Source organism: Pseudophryne corroboree, chromosome 7 (genome assembly GCF_028390025.1).
Source record: "Pseudophryne corroboree isolate aPseCor3 chromosome 7, aPseCor3.hap2, whole genome shotgun sequence".
Lineage (NCBI taxonomy): Eukaryota > Metazoa > Chordata > Amphibia > Anura > Myobatrachidae > Pseudophryne > Pseudophryne corroboree.
The window spans coordinates 186,287,883-186,302,416 of record NC_086450.1 but is presented as its reverse complement, the minus strand read 5'-3'; the positions used below and the strand labels follow the sequence as shown (position 1 = coordinate 186,302,416).

The 14,534-nt window shown below is 46.2% G+C and overlaps 1 protein-coding gene across 3 annotated transcripts in view; it reads right to left on the bottom strand.

Annotated features, from left to right (window-relative positions):
- TTLL4 (tubulin tyrosine ligase like 4) overlaps nucleotides 1-14,534 on the bottom strand; it is a 286,952-nt gene that overhangs the window by 45,047 nt on the left and 227,371 nt on the right. For all 3 annotated transcript variants that reach the window (XM_063933874.1, XM_063933872.1, XM_063933873.1), the window contains exons 11-13: nucleotides 12,921-13,043; nucleotides 12,520-12,618; nucleotides 11,115-11,249 (exon numbers count right to left, since the gene is read on the bottom strand). In XM_063933874.1, coding sequence (XP_063789944.1) covers nucleotides 11,115-11,249; nucleotides 12,520-12,618; nucleotides 12,921-13,043 — 357 coding nt within the window. The remainder of the gene's footprint in view (nucleotides 1-11,114; nucleotides 11,250-12,519; nucleotides 12,619-12,920; nucleotides 13,044-14,534) is intronic.

The following is a 14,534-nucleotide window of genomic DNA, read 5'->3' as shown; positions in this document are numbered from 1 at the left end:
TTTTGACATAGATGTCTCTTTTTTCTAAGAGACTGCCTTTTAATGCTCATGCTGCAAACTAGGCCTATAATGTGGTTGTTTTGACATATATGTCCTTCTCTCTTTTTTCAAGAGATTGCCTTTTAATATTTACGCTGCAAACTATGCCTATACTGTGATTGAACAGCCGATTTGCTCTTAGGACAAATTAACCTGCCTTACTTAGCTTGAACAGCATTAAACAAATTAAAACATCTGACATATAAAAGGGTTTTGTTGCTACATTTGTCTTCCACTTTTTTTTTTGAAGAGACTGTCTTTCAATACTCATTGCTAATTATGTTTACAATATGATTAAATAGATAATCTGCTTTTAGGACTAATTTATAGACCTGATTCAGCCTGAATACTAACACATAATTTTCTTTATAATGAATTGTACTTGATTGATTTCACTCAGCTGCACTTGGTCACTGTGCATAGATTTATAAGCAATTATCTTCTCTTGTTCTTTTTCTTCCATACCCAATTCATGCCCCATTGGCATTTATTGCTATCATTTTCTTTCCTTACACTCTTGCACACTTGTGCTAATGTGCTCTCTCATCCAGTTCTTTTCACCACGGTGCTGGTGACTAATGTTTGCGGAAGCCTCAGTTCTGGACAGCAGAAGCACTTTTCTGTTTACAGGAATAAGTACTCACTCATCCAACAGTTTACGGCCATACTCCACAGGAGACGCCTAATCTCGTCTGATCTTGGAAGCAAAGCTCTGGAATGCCTGGTCAGTACTTGTTTGGGAGACTGGCAAGGAACACCAGGTGCAGTAAACTTGGCTGGAAAGCAGCAGGAACATTCTTCTAATTTTCTTCTCCTCTTTCAATAGAAATAGTAGATTTCTCTTCATAAGTTTCATATGTGAATGTCCATATCTTCTCACAAACTTGCTGTGCCTTTAATACCACCTCTTTATGATTTAATCTACTATTTGTTGGTTATCACTGATTTTTTATCAACTCAGCAGATTATACACTCCTGTCTAATCCGCTGCATTAAAATGCCTATGGTGACACTACTGTCAGACATCTATACAGAAGGTGGATCAACACCATATTAGGCAACAAACCTTTTAATCTAATGGTGCTTAGATTAACCCACGGGATATCATCATAGGAGATTCTAGCTATCCACCTGCTGATAGTGGACATATGTTAAGCTACTCCTGCGATTATATATAATTTTTCACCTTTGCAGTATTTACGGTTTATTAATTTGAAATTACCTTGGTATTTATATTTTCCTTTAGAATACCTTATCTTGATTGTCACACTATATTTTATATGATCCTAAATAAAGGTTAAATTTTACTGTCTCATTTTTTCATAAAGAGTGCCCCAGCACAGAGTCTTTTTCTCTTTTGATTTTTCGATTGTGTCGAGATGTTATCAGGTTTACATCTGGTAGTCCCACTTGTCCACTAGAAGTTGAAAGACTTCAAGATGAAGACTCCACTCTCTGGCGTGCATGTCCTGATGACTGAGGAAGTCCGCTTCCTAGATGAGGACCCCACCGGAATGTACACTGCCGATATTGCTGGCAGATGGCGTTCCGCCCAACAAAGGATTTTGACACTTCCATCATTGCCATGAGGCTTCGAGTGCCGCCTTGATGATTTATGTAAGCCACCGTGGTGGCATTGTCTGATTGTACTTGAACAAGCCTGTCCCGTATCAGAGGCAGGGCAAGAGTCAAAGCATTGAACACTGCCCCCAATTACAGAATCTTTATCGGGAGGAGAGATTACTCCCTGGTCCACCGACCCTGGAGAGTGTTTTGCTCCAGCACCGCGCCCCAACCCCTCAGACTGGCGTCTGCAGTCAGGTGAACCCAGTTGGGAATCCAGAAGGGACGGCCCCTGCTCAACTGCTGGTCTTGTAGCCACCAGGTCAGCAACAGACGAACCTCCGGAGTCAAGGAGATCATTTGAGACCTGATCAGATGAGGCAGGCCATCCCACTTGGAAAGGATTAACCTCTGTAGAGGGCGGGAATGAAAATGAGCGTACTCTACCATGCCGAACGCCGACACCATGAGGCCAAGTACTTGCAGCACCGAGTATATAGACACTCTTGGGCGAGAAAGGAAGCATCTTACCCTGTCCTGAGGACTCTCTCTGGCGACAGAAACAGCCGTTGACTCTGTCCAGCAGTGCCCCCAGGTGCAGTATGCTCCGAGCAGGGACCAGTGAGGACTTCTTCCAGTTGACAAGCCACCCGTGGGCTTGTAAGACGTTTACTGTCAGTTGTAGATGACTGAGAATGGCATTTTGGGAGTTCGCCAGGATCAGCTAGGCGTTCAGATACGGCAGGATCCAGATTCCCTGACGATGCAGATGAGCCGTAACCTTGGTGAAGATCCGAGGGGCCATGGCCAGTCCAAACGGCAGAGACTGGAACTGATAATGAAGTTTGCCAATAGCAAACCGCAGATATTGCCGATATGATATGGCAATAGGCATCTTATATATCCAGGGACACCATATAATCTCCGGGTTCCATGGCCAGTACAATCAAGCGCAGCATTTCCATACAGAACTAGGACACTCTCACAAATTTGTTCAGTGAGTTGAGGTTGAGTATAGGCCGGAAAAACCCGTTGGGTTTCAGGACAAGAAACAGGGTCGAGTAGTATCCTCCGCCTTTCTGAGACAGGGGTACTGGCACTACCACTCCTGTATCCAGTAGGGAACGCAAAACCAGGTGTAGAGTTTGCCCTTTCAATGGGTCTGAAGGGATAACAGTCGTTTGGAACTGGCGAGGGGGATGTCTCTTGAAAGACAGCGCACCCGTGAGAGACGACTTCTCGCACCCGTGCGTCTGAAGTGGTCTTTAACCAGACCCGGGTGAACTGCAGAAGTCGCCCTTCCACCCTGGGATGACGGGCAGCCCAGGATTGTTTTGCTTTGGGCTTAGTGGTTTTGTGTGCATGAGTTTATCTCGGGTAAGACTGACCTTTTGCTTTCCCGAAAGGAACGAAAAGTGGTACTCTGCCTTCTGTGCAGAAGGATTAGTATTTGGGCGCAGTTTTAGCAGCCGCTAAGTCAGTTACAGTCTTATTTAGACCTTCCCCAAACAGGATGTCTCCCTTAAAAGGGAGTACCTCTAAGGTCTTTTTGGAGTCCAGGTCCACCTTCCATGACCTAAACCACAGAATTCTGCAGGCCAGGATGGACGTAGTCGACGCCTTGGCCGCCATTACAACTGCCTCAGAGGACGCCTCCTGAAAGTAGTGGGAGGCAGTGGCAATACGAGACAGATATTGTCTGGCAGCGTCCGATATATCCTGAGACAGCGCTTTCTCTATTGCCTTAACCCATGCTTCAATTCCTTTTGTGGCCCAGGAGGCTGCTATAGTGGGTCTATGTACAGCACCTGTAAGGGAATAAATAGACTTCAGGCATCCTTCGACACGCTTATCTGTAGGTTCCTTCAATGAGGCGACAGGTAGAGTAGATGACACCACAAGACGGGTGACATAGGAATCCACCGGCGGTGGATTTTCCCACTTGTTACACAATTCAGCGGAGAGAGGATAACGAGCTAGCATCTTTTTAGACAGGGAGAATTTCTTTCCTGGAGAAGACCAGGGTTCCTGACGCATGTCAGCCAAATGGTCAGAATGTGGTAAGACTACTTTAGTTACCTTCTGACGTTTAAATTTATCAGGTTGCTCAGACGCAGTAGTAGGATCTACATTATCATTGATTTGTAGAATCAGCTTAATAGCCTCCACTAGGTCAGGGACATCAACTTGCATTGTAGTTTCCTCGTCAGAAGCGACTGTATCAGGGTCTGATGGATCAGTATACTCCCCATCCTCATCAGAGGTATCATCTGAGATATTAGTGGATTGTGAGGAGGAGGCCACTCTCTTAGATGACCCCTTGACTGCAGAGGGAAGTGGGGTAGGTTTTTGTCTAACCAAAGATTGATTTAATTGTTGTATCTGGGTAGACAGAGTATCCGCCCAGGGCGGATTAACCATAAGGACAACATGTGGCTGCAATGGCACAGGAGGTCCCATAGGGGGCGTAAGGAGTGTCACAAGCGTATTAAGCATATTGGAAAACGCTGTCCAAGGTGGCTCCTGATTGGCTACAGGAGCAGTGGGCTGACTGGTAGATGGATGACACATATTACACAGACCAACATTCAAAGCTTCCCCCTCAGGCAAATCCCTGGCGCATGCACTGCGTGATACAGGAGCGTCCGTGGATTTCCCATCCTTTGTGTTAGATATTTCAGTGAATGTAACCACAGAGCGTATGAGTACGATACAGCCAGACAGAATACAATACCTGCAAATAAATCCTCTAGTATGTGACAGTGTACACAGTACACAACACCAGCGTCTAAATCCGGTATGATGTGACTGAGTACACAGTAGAATACACTTAACGGTAAATACTGTGCAGCACTATATACACACACACACACGAGACCCTGACGCACCTAGTCCTAGGGTACAGAATACAGTAATTGATACAGCTGGGACACACAAAGTGAAATACACACACAGTCACAGTGACAATGCAGATAATAAAACTACACTGGACTAGATATAGAGAGAGCAGGTCCTACCGAAGAGGAAGAGGCCTCAGCATTCTTGCAAGAGATTCAGAAGGTCCGCGTACCAAGCCCGCCTTGGCCAGTCTGGAGCAGCGAGGATCGCTTGAACTCTTGTTCTCCGTACGAGCTTTAGAACTCTTGGAATGAGTGGAAGTGGTGGAAACACGTACACCGACTGGAACACCCATGGAGTCACTGCCACTGCTTGTGGGTCCCCCTCGACCTGGAACAATAGCGTCGAAGCTTCTTGTTGAGACGAGAGGCCATCATATCTATTTGGAGTAACCCCCAAAGGTCTGTTATTTCCTTGAATACCTCCGGATGGAGACCCCACTCCCCGGGATGGAGATAGTGTCTGCTGAGGAAGTCTGCTTCCCAGTTGTCCACTGCCAGAATGAAAACTGCTGAGAGCGCCAAACGCGCTTCTTTCTGCCCAGAGGATGATTGTCACCTCTGACATTGCCACTCTGCTCTTCGTTCCGCCCTGTCGGTTTATGTAAGCCACCATTGTTACATTGTCTGACTGTACTTGAATGGCCCGATCTTAGAAGATGGGCCGCCTGAAGAAGACCGTTGTAGACGGCTCTTAGTTCCAGGAGGATGATCGGCAGGAAGGTTTCCCCTTGAGTAACTGCGCACCAGCCCCGAAGGCTCGCATCTGTGGTTAGAAGGACCCAGTCCTGAATCCCAAACCTGCGGCCTTCCAGAGGGTGAGGCAATTGGAGCCACCAGAGGAATGAAACCCTGGCCCTTGGCGAAAGACGAAGATTGGAGCCAACCCACACATAGCGCTTCTAACCAAAGGGAGACCCCTCGTCAGCGCTGACTGTGCACCTTAATAGGATACACAGTAGTATTGCAGCCTCCCCCACCTTCTACAAACCCCATGTACAGTTTACAGATAGCTATAGCTGCTGTGGAGTGACCCATTTCACCTGATCAGCACTGCGCAGGCAGGAAAATGGCAATGAACGCTGCTGGGTGTGCTCGGAGGAGAAGCTCCGCCCCCAAAATGGCGCCGTCTTCCCGCTCTTCCACTGATTATACTGGCCGGAGGATTGAGTGCTGGCTGAGATCCGAGGACCCAGACAGGTTTTGGGACCAGTGTAGGGTGTAGCGCTGGCTCAGAGCGCCCCTCACTGCACCATGTACCACTGAGCCTCTGGACCGCAGTTAATAGTACGCTCCTACCCTGCCACCACCATCTTCACACCGACCACCACTTGCTGGGGGGGAGGGGGGGGAGGGGGGCGGGAGGGTCAGTGTCTCACTCGCCACCGATTCTTCAGCTCTGTAAGGGGGTGGTGGCATGCTGCTGGGGCGAGCGATCCCCTGCGGTGGGGAGCAATCTGACCCCTCAGGAGCTCAGTGTCCTGTCAGTGGAGTGAGTGACTCAGACCCCGCAGGGCGGACACTACCACCCCCCCCCCCCCTCCCCTCAGTCCCACGAAGCAGGGAGGCTGTTGCCAGCAGCTTCCCTGTAAAATAAACTCTAAATAAAACTTTTCTAGGGAAACTCTTGAGAGCTCCCCTAGTTGTGACCGGCTCCTCCGGGCACATTTTCTAAACGGAGTCTGGTAGGAGGGGCATAGAGGGAGGAGCCAGCCCACACTCTCAAACTCTTAAAGCGCCAATGGCTCCTGGTGGACCAGTCTATACCCCATGGTACTAATGTGGACCCCAGCATCCTCTAGGACGCAAGAGAAACATGGATAATGTAGTATACGACCTGTGCTCCCCTGCTCTGGTGGATAAAGTGGGGTCCCTGTACAGCCACAGTGTCCACGTCAGCGTCGCGGCCCATCTCCGGAGACCACAACGCAATTTAATGGCGGGTCCCACCTGGGGGACCCTCTAACCTCATTCCTCAGTAGCAGCCACACGATCCAGAAGAGCGTCTGCAGTGGTGTGCCTAGAAACCGGAGCACCTCCGCCGCAAGTACCCGGGAACAGAACCAGCGGGAGTATGCAACATCGCTGGGGAGGTGATGGAGACATAGCACAGTATGTCACACTGACCTATGAAGTGCTGCAGCCCTTGAAGTCTTCTAAATAGCTTTTTCAGGGCTGCGCAGCCCCCCCTGTTAAGTGTCCTAAAAACTCTAAAAATGAGCTCACAGTGCCTGGTGGTGGGGATACACTGTATAGAAGAAGCCCCGCAATGCATCCTGGGACAGTCTAAAGCTTTAGCCTGTTGGTGCCTTTGAATAAGGAGGGGGGAGGGGGGGGGGGGAATGAGGAAGAGGGTCCAAGTTGAGGAGGAAAACACTGAGCAAGGAATAAGAATATTAATAAAATATATATAATTATATATATATATATTATATATATATATATATATATATATACACACACATACACACACACACACTGGGAAAGGGAACACTTAAACACAATGTAACTCCAAGTCACTCACACTTCTGTGAAATCAAACTGTCCACTTAGGAAGCAACACTGATTGACAATCAATTTCACATGCTGTTGTGCAAATGGAATAGACAATAGGTGGGAATTATAGGCAATTAGCAAGACACCCCCAGTAAAGGAGTTGTTCTGCAGGCGGTGACCACAGACCACTTCTCAGCTCCTATGCTTTCTGGCTGATATTTTGGTCACTTTTGAAAGCTGGCGGTACTTTCACTCTAGTGGTAGCATGAGACGGAGTCTACAACCCACACAAGTGGCTCAGGTAGTGCAGCTCATCCAGGATGGCACATCAATGCGAGCTGTGGCAAGGTGGTTTGCCGTGTCCATCAGTGTAGTGTCCAGAGCATGGAGGCGCTACCAGGAGACAGGCCAGTACATCAGGATACGTGGAGGAGGCCGTAGGGGGGCAACAACCCAGCAGCAGGACCGCTACCTCCGCCTTTGTGTAAGGAACAGGAGTAGCACTGCCAGAGCCCTGCAAAATGACCTCCAGCAAGCCACAAATGTGCATGTGTCTACTCAAACGATCAGAAACAGACTCCATGAGGGCCAGACGTCCACAGGTGGGGTTGTGCTTACAGCCCAACACCGTGCAGGACGTTTGGCATTTGCCAGAGAACACCAAGATTGGCAAATTCGCCACTGGTACCCTGTGCTCTTCACAGATGAAAGCAGGTTCTCACTGAGCACATGTGACAGACGTGACAGAGTCTGGAGACGCCAAGGAGAACGTTCTGCTGCCTGCAAAATCCTCCAGCATGACCGGTTTGGCAGTGGGTCAGTAATGGTGTGGGGTGGCATTTCTTTGGGGGGCCGCACAGTCCTCCATGTGCTCGCCAGAGGTAGCCCGACTGCCATTAGGTACAGAGATGAGATCCTCAGACCCCTTGTGAAACCATATGCTGGTGCGGTTGGCCCTGGGTTCCTCCTAATGCAAGACAATGCTGGACCTCATGTGGCTGGAGTGTGTCAGCAGTTCCTGCAAGACGAACGCATTGATGCTATGGACTGGCCCGCCCGTTCCCCAGACCTGAATCCAATTGATCACATCTGGGACATCATGTCTCGCTCCATCCACCAACGCCACGTTGCACCACAGACTGTCCAGGAGTTGGCGGATGCTTTAGTCCAGGTCTGGGAGGATATCCCTCAGGAGACATCCGCCACCTCATCAGGAGCATGCCCAGGCGTTGTAGGGAGGTCATACAGGCACGTGGAGGCCACACATGCTACTGAGCCTCATTTTGACTGGTTTTAAAGGACATTACATCAAAGTTGGATCAGCCTGTAGTGTGTTTTTCCACTTTAATTTTGAGTGTGACTCCAAATCCAGACCTCCATGGGTTAATAAATTTGATTTCCATTGATAAGGTGTGTGTGTGATTTTGTTGTCGGCACATTCAACTATGTAAAGAACAAAGTATTTAATAAGAATATTTCATTCATTCAGATCTAGGATGTGTTATTTTAGTGTTCCCTTAATTTGTTTTGAGAATATATATATATATATATATATATATATATATATATATATATATATATATATATATATATATATACACACACACACACACACACACACACACACACACACACACACACACACACACACACACACACACACACACACACACATATATATACACATACATACACCCACACATCCTGCAGGAGATTAATAGACTCCCACAGGACCCGAGGGCAGTATACCACGGCCAGGGACCCCACACAATGTCAAATTCATAGGGGCAATCATGTAGAGTTAATACATAATCTTTTCCATATTAGCAGTAAACCAAATATAGTTATTTAAGGCTGCCACAGTGGGAGACGTGGAGGATTTCCAGTTCCTAGCAATTAAAACACGTCACTGCCGCAAGACTATTTGAGAATAGTTTGTTCAGGGGTGGATCTCTCTTTTGGAAAAGGCGGGCCAATAAAAAACACCCATGGGTCCAAAGAAAGTGGGAGGCCCAAAAGGGACTTTAGCCTATCAAGGACTTTAAGCCAAAAAGGAACTATTTGTGGACAGGTAAATCAGATATGAAGAGTGCCCCTCTGACCGCAGCCCCGCCAACAAACTGAAGTAGAGGAGGGAAACATCTTAGATAGCTTTTCAGGGGTATGATACCACCGGTAATATCATTTGTAAGAGGCTTCTTTGATTCTGGTAGAGATTGAGCTTTTAGCAGTACCCTCTCTCACCTCTTCCCAGCACAAGTCATCTGGAGGAGGACCAAGATCCAGTTCCCACTCCAGCTCATGGCAGACCTGCACAGCAGAGATGACCTCAATCAACAGTGAATAGATCTGGGAGATCATCCCTTTACCGAGAGGGTTCTTAAAGTATATGGTGTTTTGATGGATATGGACAGAGAATTATGTTGTTGTTACACATTGACATTTGTATATTAGTTTAGTGCCTTCAGGAATTCTGGGCCATTTCTGGAAAATATACCAGCGCTACGTACTTGCCCTTGGAAGCAGAAGGGAAATAATGCTAATAAAAAGCAGGAACAGTAAGCTCCATTCACTCTGCCAGGAAAACACAGTACGATTAGGTTTCTCTTTAGATGCTCTATTGCAGGGGTGGGGAACCTTTGGCCCTCCAGCTGTTGAACTACACATACCAGCATGCGCTGCTACAGTTTTGCTATTTGGCCATGATAAAACTGTAGCAAGGCATGCTGGTATGTGTAGTTCAACAGCAGGAGGGCCAAAGGTTCCCTAGCCCTGCTCTATTGCATCATTTAAGTAACTTGTCTATAGCTCTCCAAAGCTTTGTAACCACAAATCTCCAGAAAGCTCTAACAGTGCAGATGGATTGTTTTTTTGTTTGTGTTAGAAATAGGTCTCTGGAAAAATTTGGACAGCACCAACCCATATGATAAATTAAAAATGCACTTATCCTTATGCAAAGTATTTCCCAGATCAATTCCAATTATTATTAGGATTCTGAAGCTTTATGAGGACTAAACACAGTATTTTTACTACTAACATTCCAAATATGGCACGGGATGTAAATGGTCACTTTTAAATCTCTTAAAAGATTGTGATGTGTAGTTTACAGAGGTGTGATACAATATCCCAGGGTTCAGGATGCCTGTGGTCACATTACCGACCTAAGAATCCTGACAAGTTTGGGGGGTTAAGTAGGCTAACCCTGTCCCCCCTCCTCTGCTGGCAGCTATGGCTAAATCTAGTGCGGTGGTGGCTAGGGCTAAATTTTGGGGCGTGGAGGCTATGGCTAACCACCCCCCTAGTGCTTAAGAAGATACTTACCTTCGGGATGTCTGCTAGTGGTGTTTCGGTGCCAATCTCCTGAGCGGTGACGGGATTCCGGAGTCGGTCACATGACCGCCAGCATCCCGACCGCCGGAATGCCAAACACATCCCATTTGCAGACTAATGGGTCTATTCATGAAGCAGTGAAAAAAAAAAAAAAAAGAGAGAGTGGAGAAGTGAGCCAGTGGAGAAGTTGCCCATGGCAACCAATCAGCTGCTCTGTATAATTTTATATTACGCAAGTTATAAATGCTACATCAATGCTGATTGGTTGCCATGGGCAACTTCTTCACTGGCTCACTTCTCCATGCTTTTCTCTGCTTCATGAATAGACCCCTGAGAAACAAATGCATCAGACCAAAACCAATTTCTAGAATTAATTGAAGGTCTGGATAGAGACAGGGGGTGACACAGTTTTCGTTACCAGTCTCTGGGCAGATGTACTAAGCCATGGCGACTGATGTAGGGAGAGATTACGTACCAATCAATCAGCTCCTGTCATTTGTCAAACACAGTCTGTAACATGACAGGAGTGGATGGCTGGTACTTTCTCTCTCTGCACTTAACACTTTGCAAATTTTAGTAAAACTCCCCTTCTGTCACTTACTAGATATTACTTGACAACATGTGGCCATGTGTACAAATCACAATTTAAGTGTCATTTTCCAAGTGCTGCTTAAATGAACCACATCTCAGATCAGTTATTACTAAATAAATCACATCTGTGCATGATGCACTATGTTCTTAAATGAGCCTCATTGTGAAGAGACCGTAGTGACACACTCACACAATTACCTGGGAGAGATATTCACTTCTAGAACCCATGGCTTCAGGTTTTCATCCAGCATAATATCGAAGCCAAACAGCTCGTGGCAGCTGTATGGGTTCTGCACATTCATCTTCATGAGGCTGTTCACATAGGGTTCTGAGCTGGGGAACAACACACAGTAATTTACAAGTTAGGTCCACAATGCTCTCTAATAGCCCCCTGCACTCAGCTGTACAGGCAAGGAGCAGCCACTTGGCTGACGCAATGCCCATTCTCCCCTGTACTACAATCTGATCTGAGAATGTAGAGTCTGCACATCTTGTCAGCTACTTTTACAGGCTGTAGACATGCACACAGCTGCTGAAATGTGAATACTAAACTACAATTTCTTTCCACATACAGAACAGACCAAGGCATGTTAATCCTCAGTGGTTTCCATAGAAAGTCTACTATAGGACTTGCCCTGCAACTATTTATGAGCCTGGAGCACAAATGATAACACAAATTACAGCCAGTCATTATGGGACAGCCCTGGTAGACATAGACAAAGTGCTAACAAGGAAACACTGCAATGTTAGTGTAGAGACAAGTGAGCGAGAATGACATCTAGTTTAGTGTATTTACAAAACAAAGGAGCATCGCTCCACAATTAGTGGCCGACACAAAGTTTGACGCATTTGCCTGTCAGTGCTACCATATAGTGTGCACAAAACTAAATGTGTATTAGTCACCCGGTTCTCTGCGGCCAGACCACTTATGCATACAATACGCTTGGTTTCATTGCGCTTCTCATTACCAGTGCACATACTGTATGTACAAGCCCTATACTAGGAGCACAGGATCCATCTGGAAATAGGTTACCGACAAGTGTGTCAATTGGTCTGCAGGTAATTCAGAGTTAATCAGAGTCACTAAAATACAGGGGCATGTCCTATTTCCATCCAAATACATCTCTTCATTTAAAAGTGGAGATGTGGTCAGTTTACATACTCTGCATCAAGCATAGATGTGTACACTTTGTTCCCTGCCAAACAAAACACACGTAGGACTTGTACCGAAACGGTTTCTGCTCCTTCGTGTAGACAAAACCACTAATGTACTTTAGAATGTAAGCTCTCCCGAGCAGGGCCCTCTTCCCTCATGTGCTTATCCTTTCTTACTTTAATAATTTTCAACTGCATCAACTCCAGCAGTCTTCTGCCACCTGATACTTATTCCAGTGTCATCTGCTGATGTAACTATGTTTATTTACCCTGTACTTGTCCTATACTGTCATCAACTGTAAGTTGCTGTTTTCCTGTTTGATTATTCATGTACTCTGTAATTGGGCGCTTCGGAACCCTTGTGGCGCCATATAAATAAAGGATAATAATAATAATAATAATAATAATAATAATAATAATAATGTGTGCTTAGGGTTATTAGACTTACGCAATAATGGTCTTCACCACCATTTCTTTGATCTGCTCCCACAGCTTGTCACTACTGAAACCCTTCTGGTTGAGGTAGGTCCACAATACCTTTAGTGCCCTGCACAACAGGAAGAAAAACACAGCCTAGTAAGTGACACACACGTTAAGGCTGGGTCTCTGTACGCCACTCTCTGGTTTACTTCCACTCTAATTATTATCACACTTGCATGCCTACATCACAGAGCAGGATCAAATGTACAATCGGGAAACTAGTTCAAATCACTAGCGTCTTCCCACTTTATCTTCACTCTATGAAATGATCTATTATTAAAAAGTTTGTCAATACTGTTTTTTTTTTTTTTTTTTTTTTTTACAGACACAGAAAACACAGTCTAATTTAACACAAGACTGTCTTTGTACCATTTGTGCCCCTGACCAGCAGTTTCGTCCACGTTGACCTTGTAATCCGCATTCTTTTTATTCACACTGTAGTTTGTCAAGTGCATAAACTTATTACTCAGGCTTTTCATGGACATGGAATACCTATAAAAAAAAAAAAACCAGGAGATCTTATTTAGGATATGTAAAAAATATACAGCCGAGCTTGCAGATAATTTATGGTCATCAGTCTACAACCACCAACTACACGCACTACCCTGATCACCTCAGAGATGTACAGTGTAGTCCTGGTTTAATCAATTTCACCCACGATTTGTTGCAGCAAAATCAACGCAACTGGATTCTGATAATACATAACAGTGGGGTGCAACTGCTCAGGGACAAACTATTCATTGTGATCATTTACACGGGTGTAGTAGGGTATGCCGGCGGCTAGGTCGGCAAACTGAAGACCACCCCATTCATGACGCGTAGGCGCGTCTGTGTGGTGTCAGGGACGGCCTGTTGCTAAGCAACGCCAGGAGAGTTAAACACCCGGGGACGTGCGGCTGGAAATTAAAAGAAATGGTGAAATAGAACCACAGAACCAGAACAGATTACTAGCATATATTTATACTGTATAAAGGTGACAGTGGGAGCCTGAGATACCTGAAGCATGCAATATATTAAAGCACAACAAATGCGCTTGGCCCGAACTCAAATAAGCTGACCTAAATGGAGAGCCCTCTAACTCATATAATGAATGGGAGGGACAGTGCTTACAGGGTGTCAGGGGCCAGCATAGAGAAAAAGAGAACAAAAAGTGCAGTTCGAAACTGAATATACATAAAGCAAACAATAATGTCCAAAATGGTCAGGTCTGATGGGAACATCACGCTTATCCAACTAGAGTCATTAAGGCTGTCATCGTTACGGCTCAGATGTGAACTAGCCAAAGGTTCTCCATACGATCCCCTCATTCAGGCCAGAGGGATGAATGGTGCCAAGCTTGAAGATCCAAGTCGCTTCTTTCCTTAGGAGCGCATGGCCCTACACCGTTCTGCGATAAAGGTGGCGATAGCCGGCAAGGCATCTGACCAACCAGTGGCCAGACACTTTCATGAAGCCCACCACAATTTGTCTGGTCTTAAACACATCATAATCGACCATGTTCCCAAATCCTTGCGTGGGGGCGACAGGGAGGGCCAGCTCCTAAGGAAAGAAGCGACTTGGATCTTCAAGCTTGGCACCATTTGCTTTATGTATATTCAGTTTCTAACTGCACTTTTTGTTCTCTTTTTCTCTATGCTGGCCCCTGACACCCTGTAGGCACTGTCCCTCCCATTCATAATATGAGTTTATAGGGCTCTCCATTTAGGTCAGCTTATTTGAGTTCGGGCCAAGCGCATTTGTTGTGCTTTAATATATTGCATGCTTCAGGTATCTCAGGCTCCCACTGTCACCTTTATACAGTATAAATATATGCTAGTAATCTGTTCTGGTTCTGTGGTTCTATTGCACCATTTCTTTTTATTTCCAGCCGCACGTCCCCGGGGGTTTACCTCTCCCGGCGTTGCTTAGCAACAGGCCGTCCCCGACACCACACAGACGCGCCTACGCATCATCACTCAGCGCGGCACAGCGTCCACGGAGGGC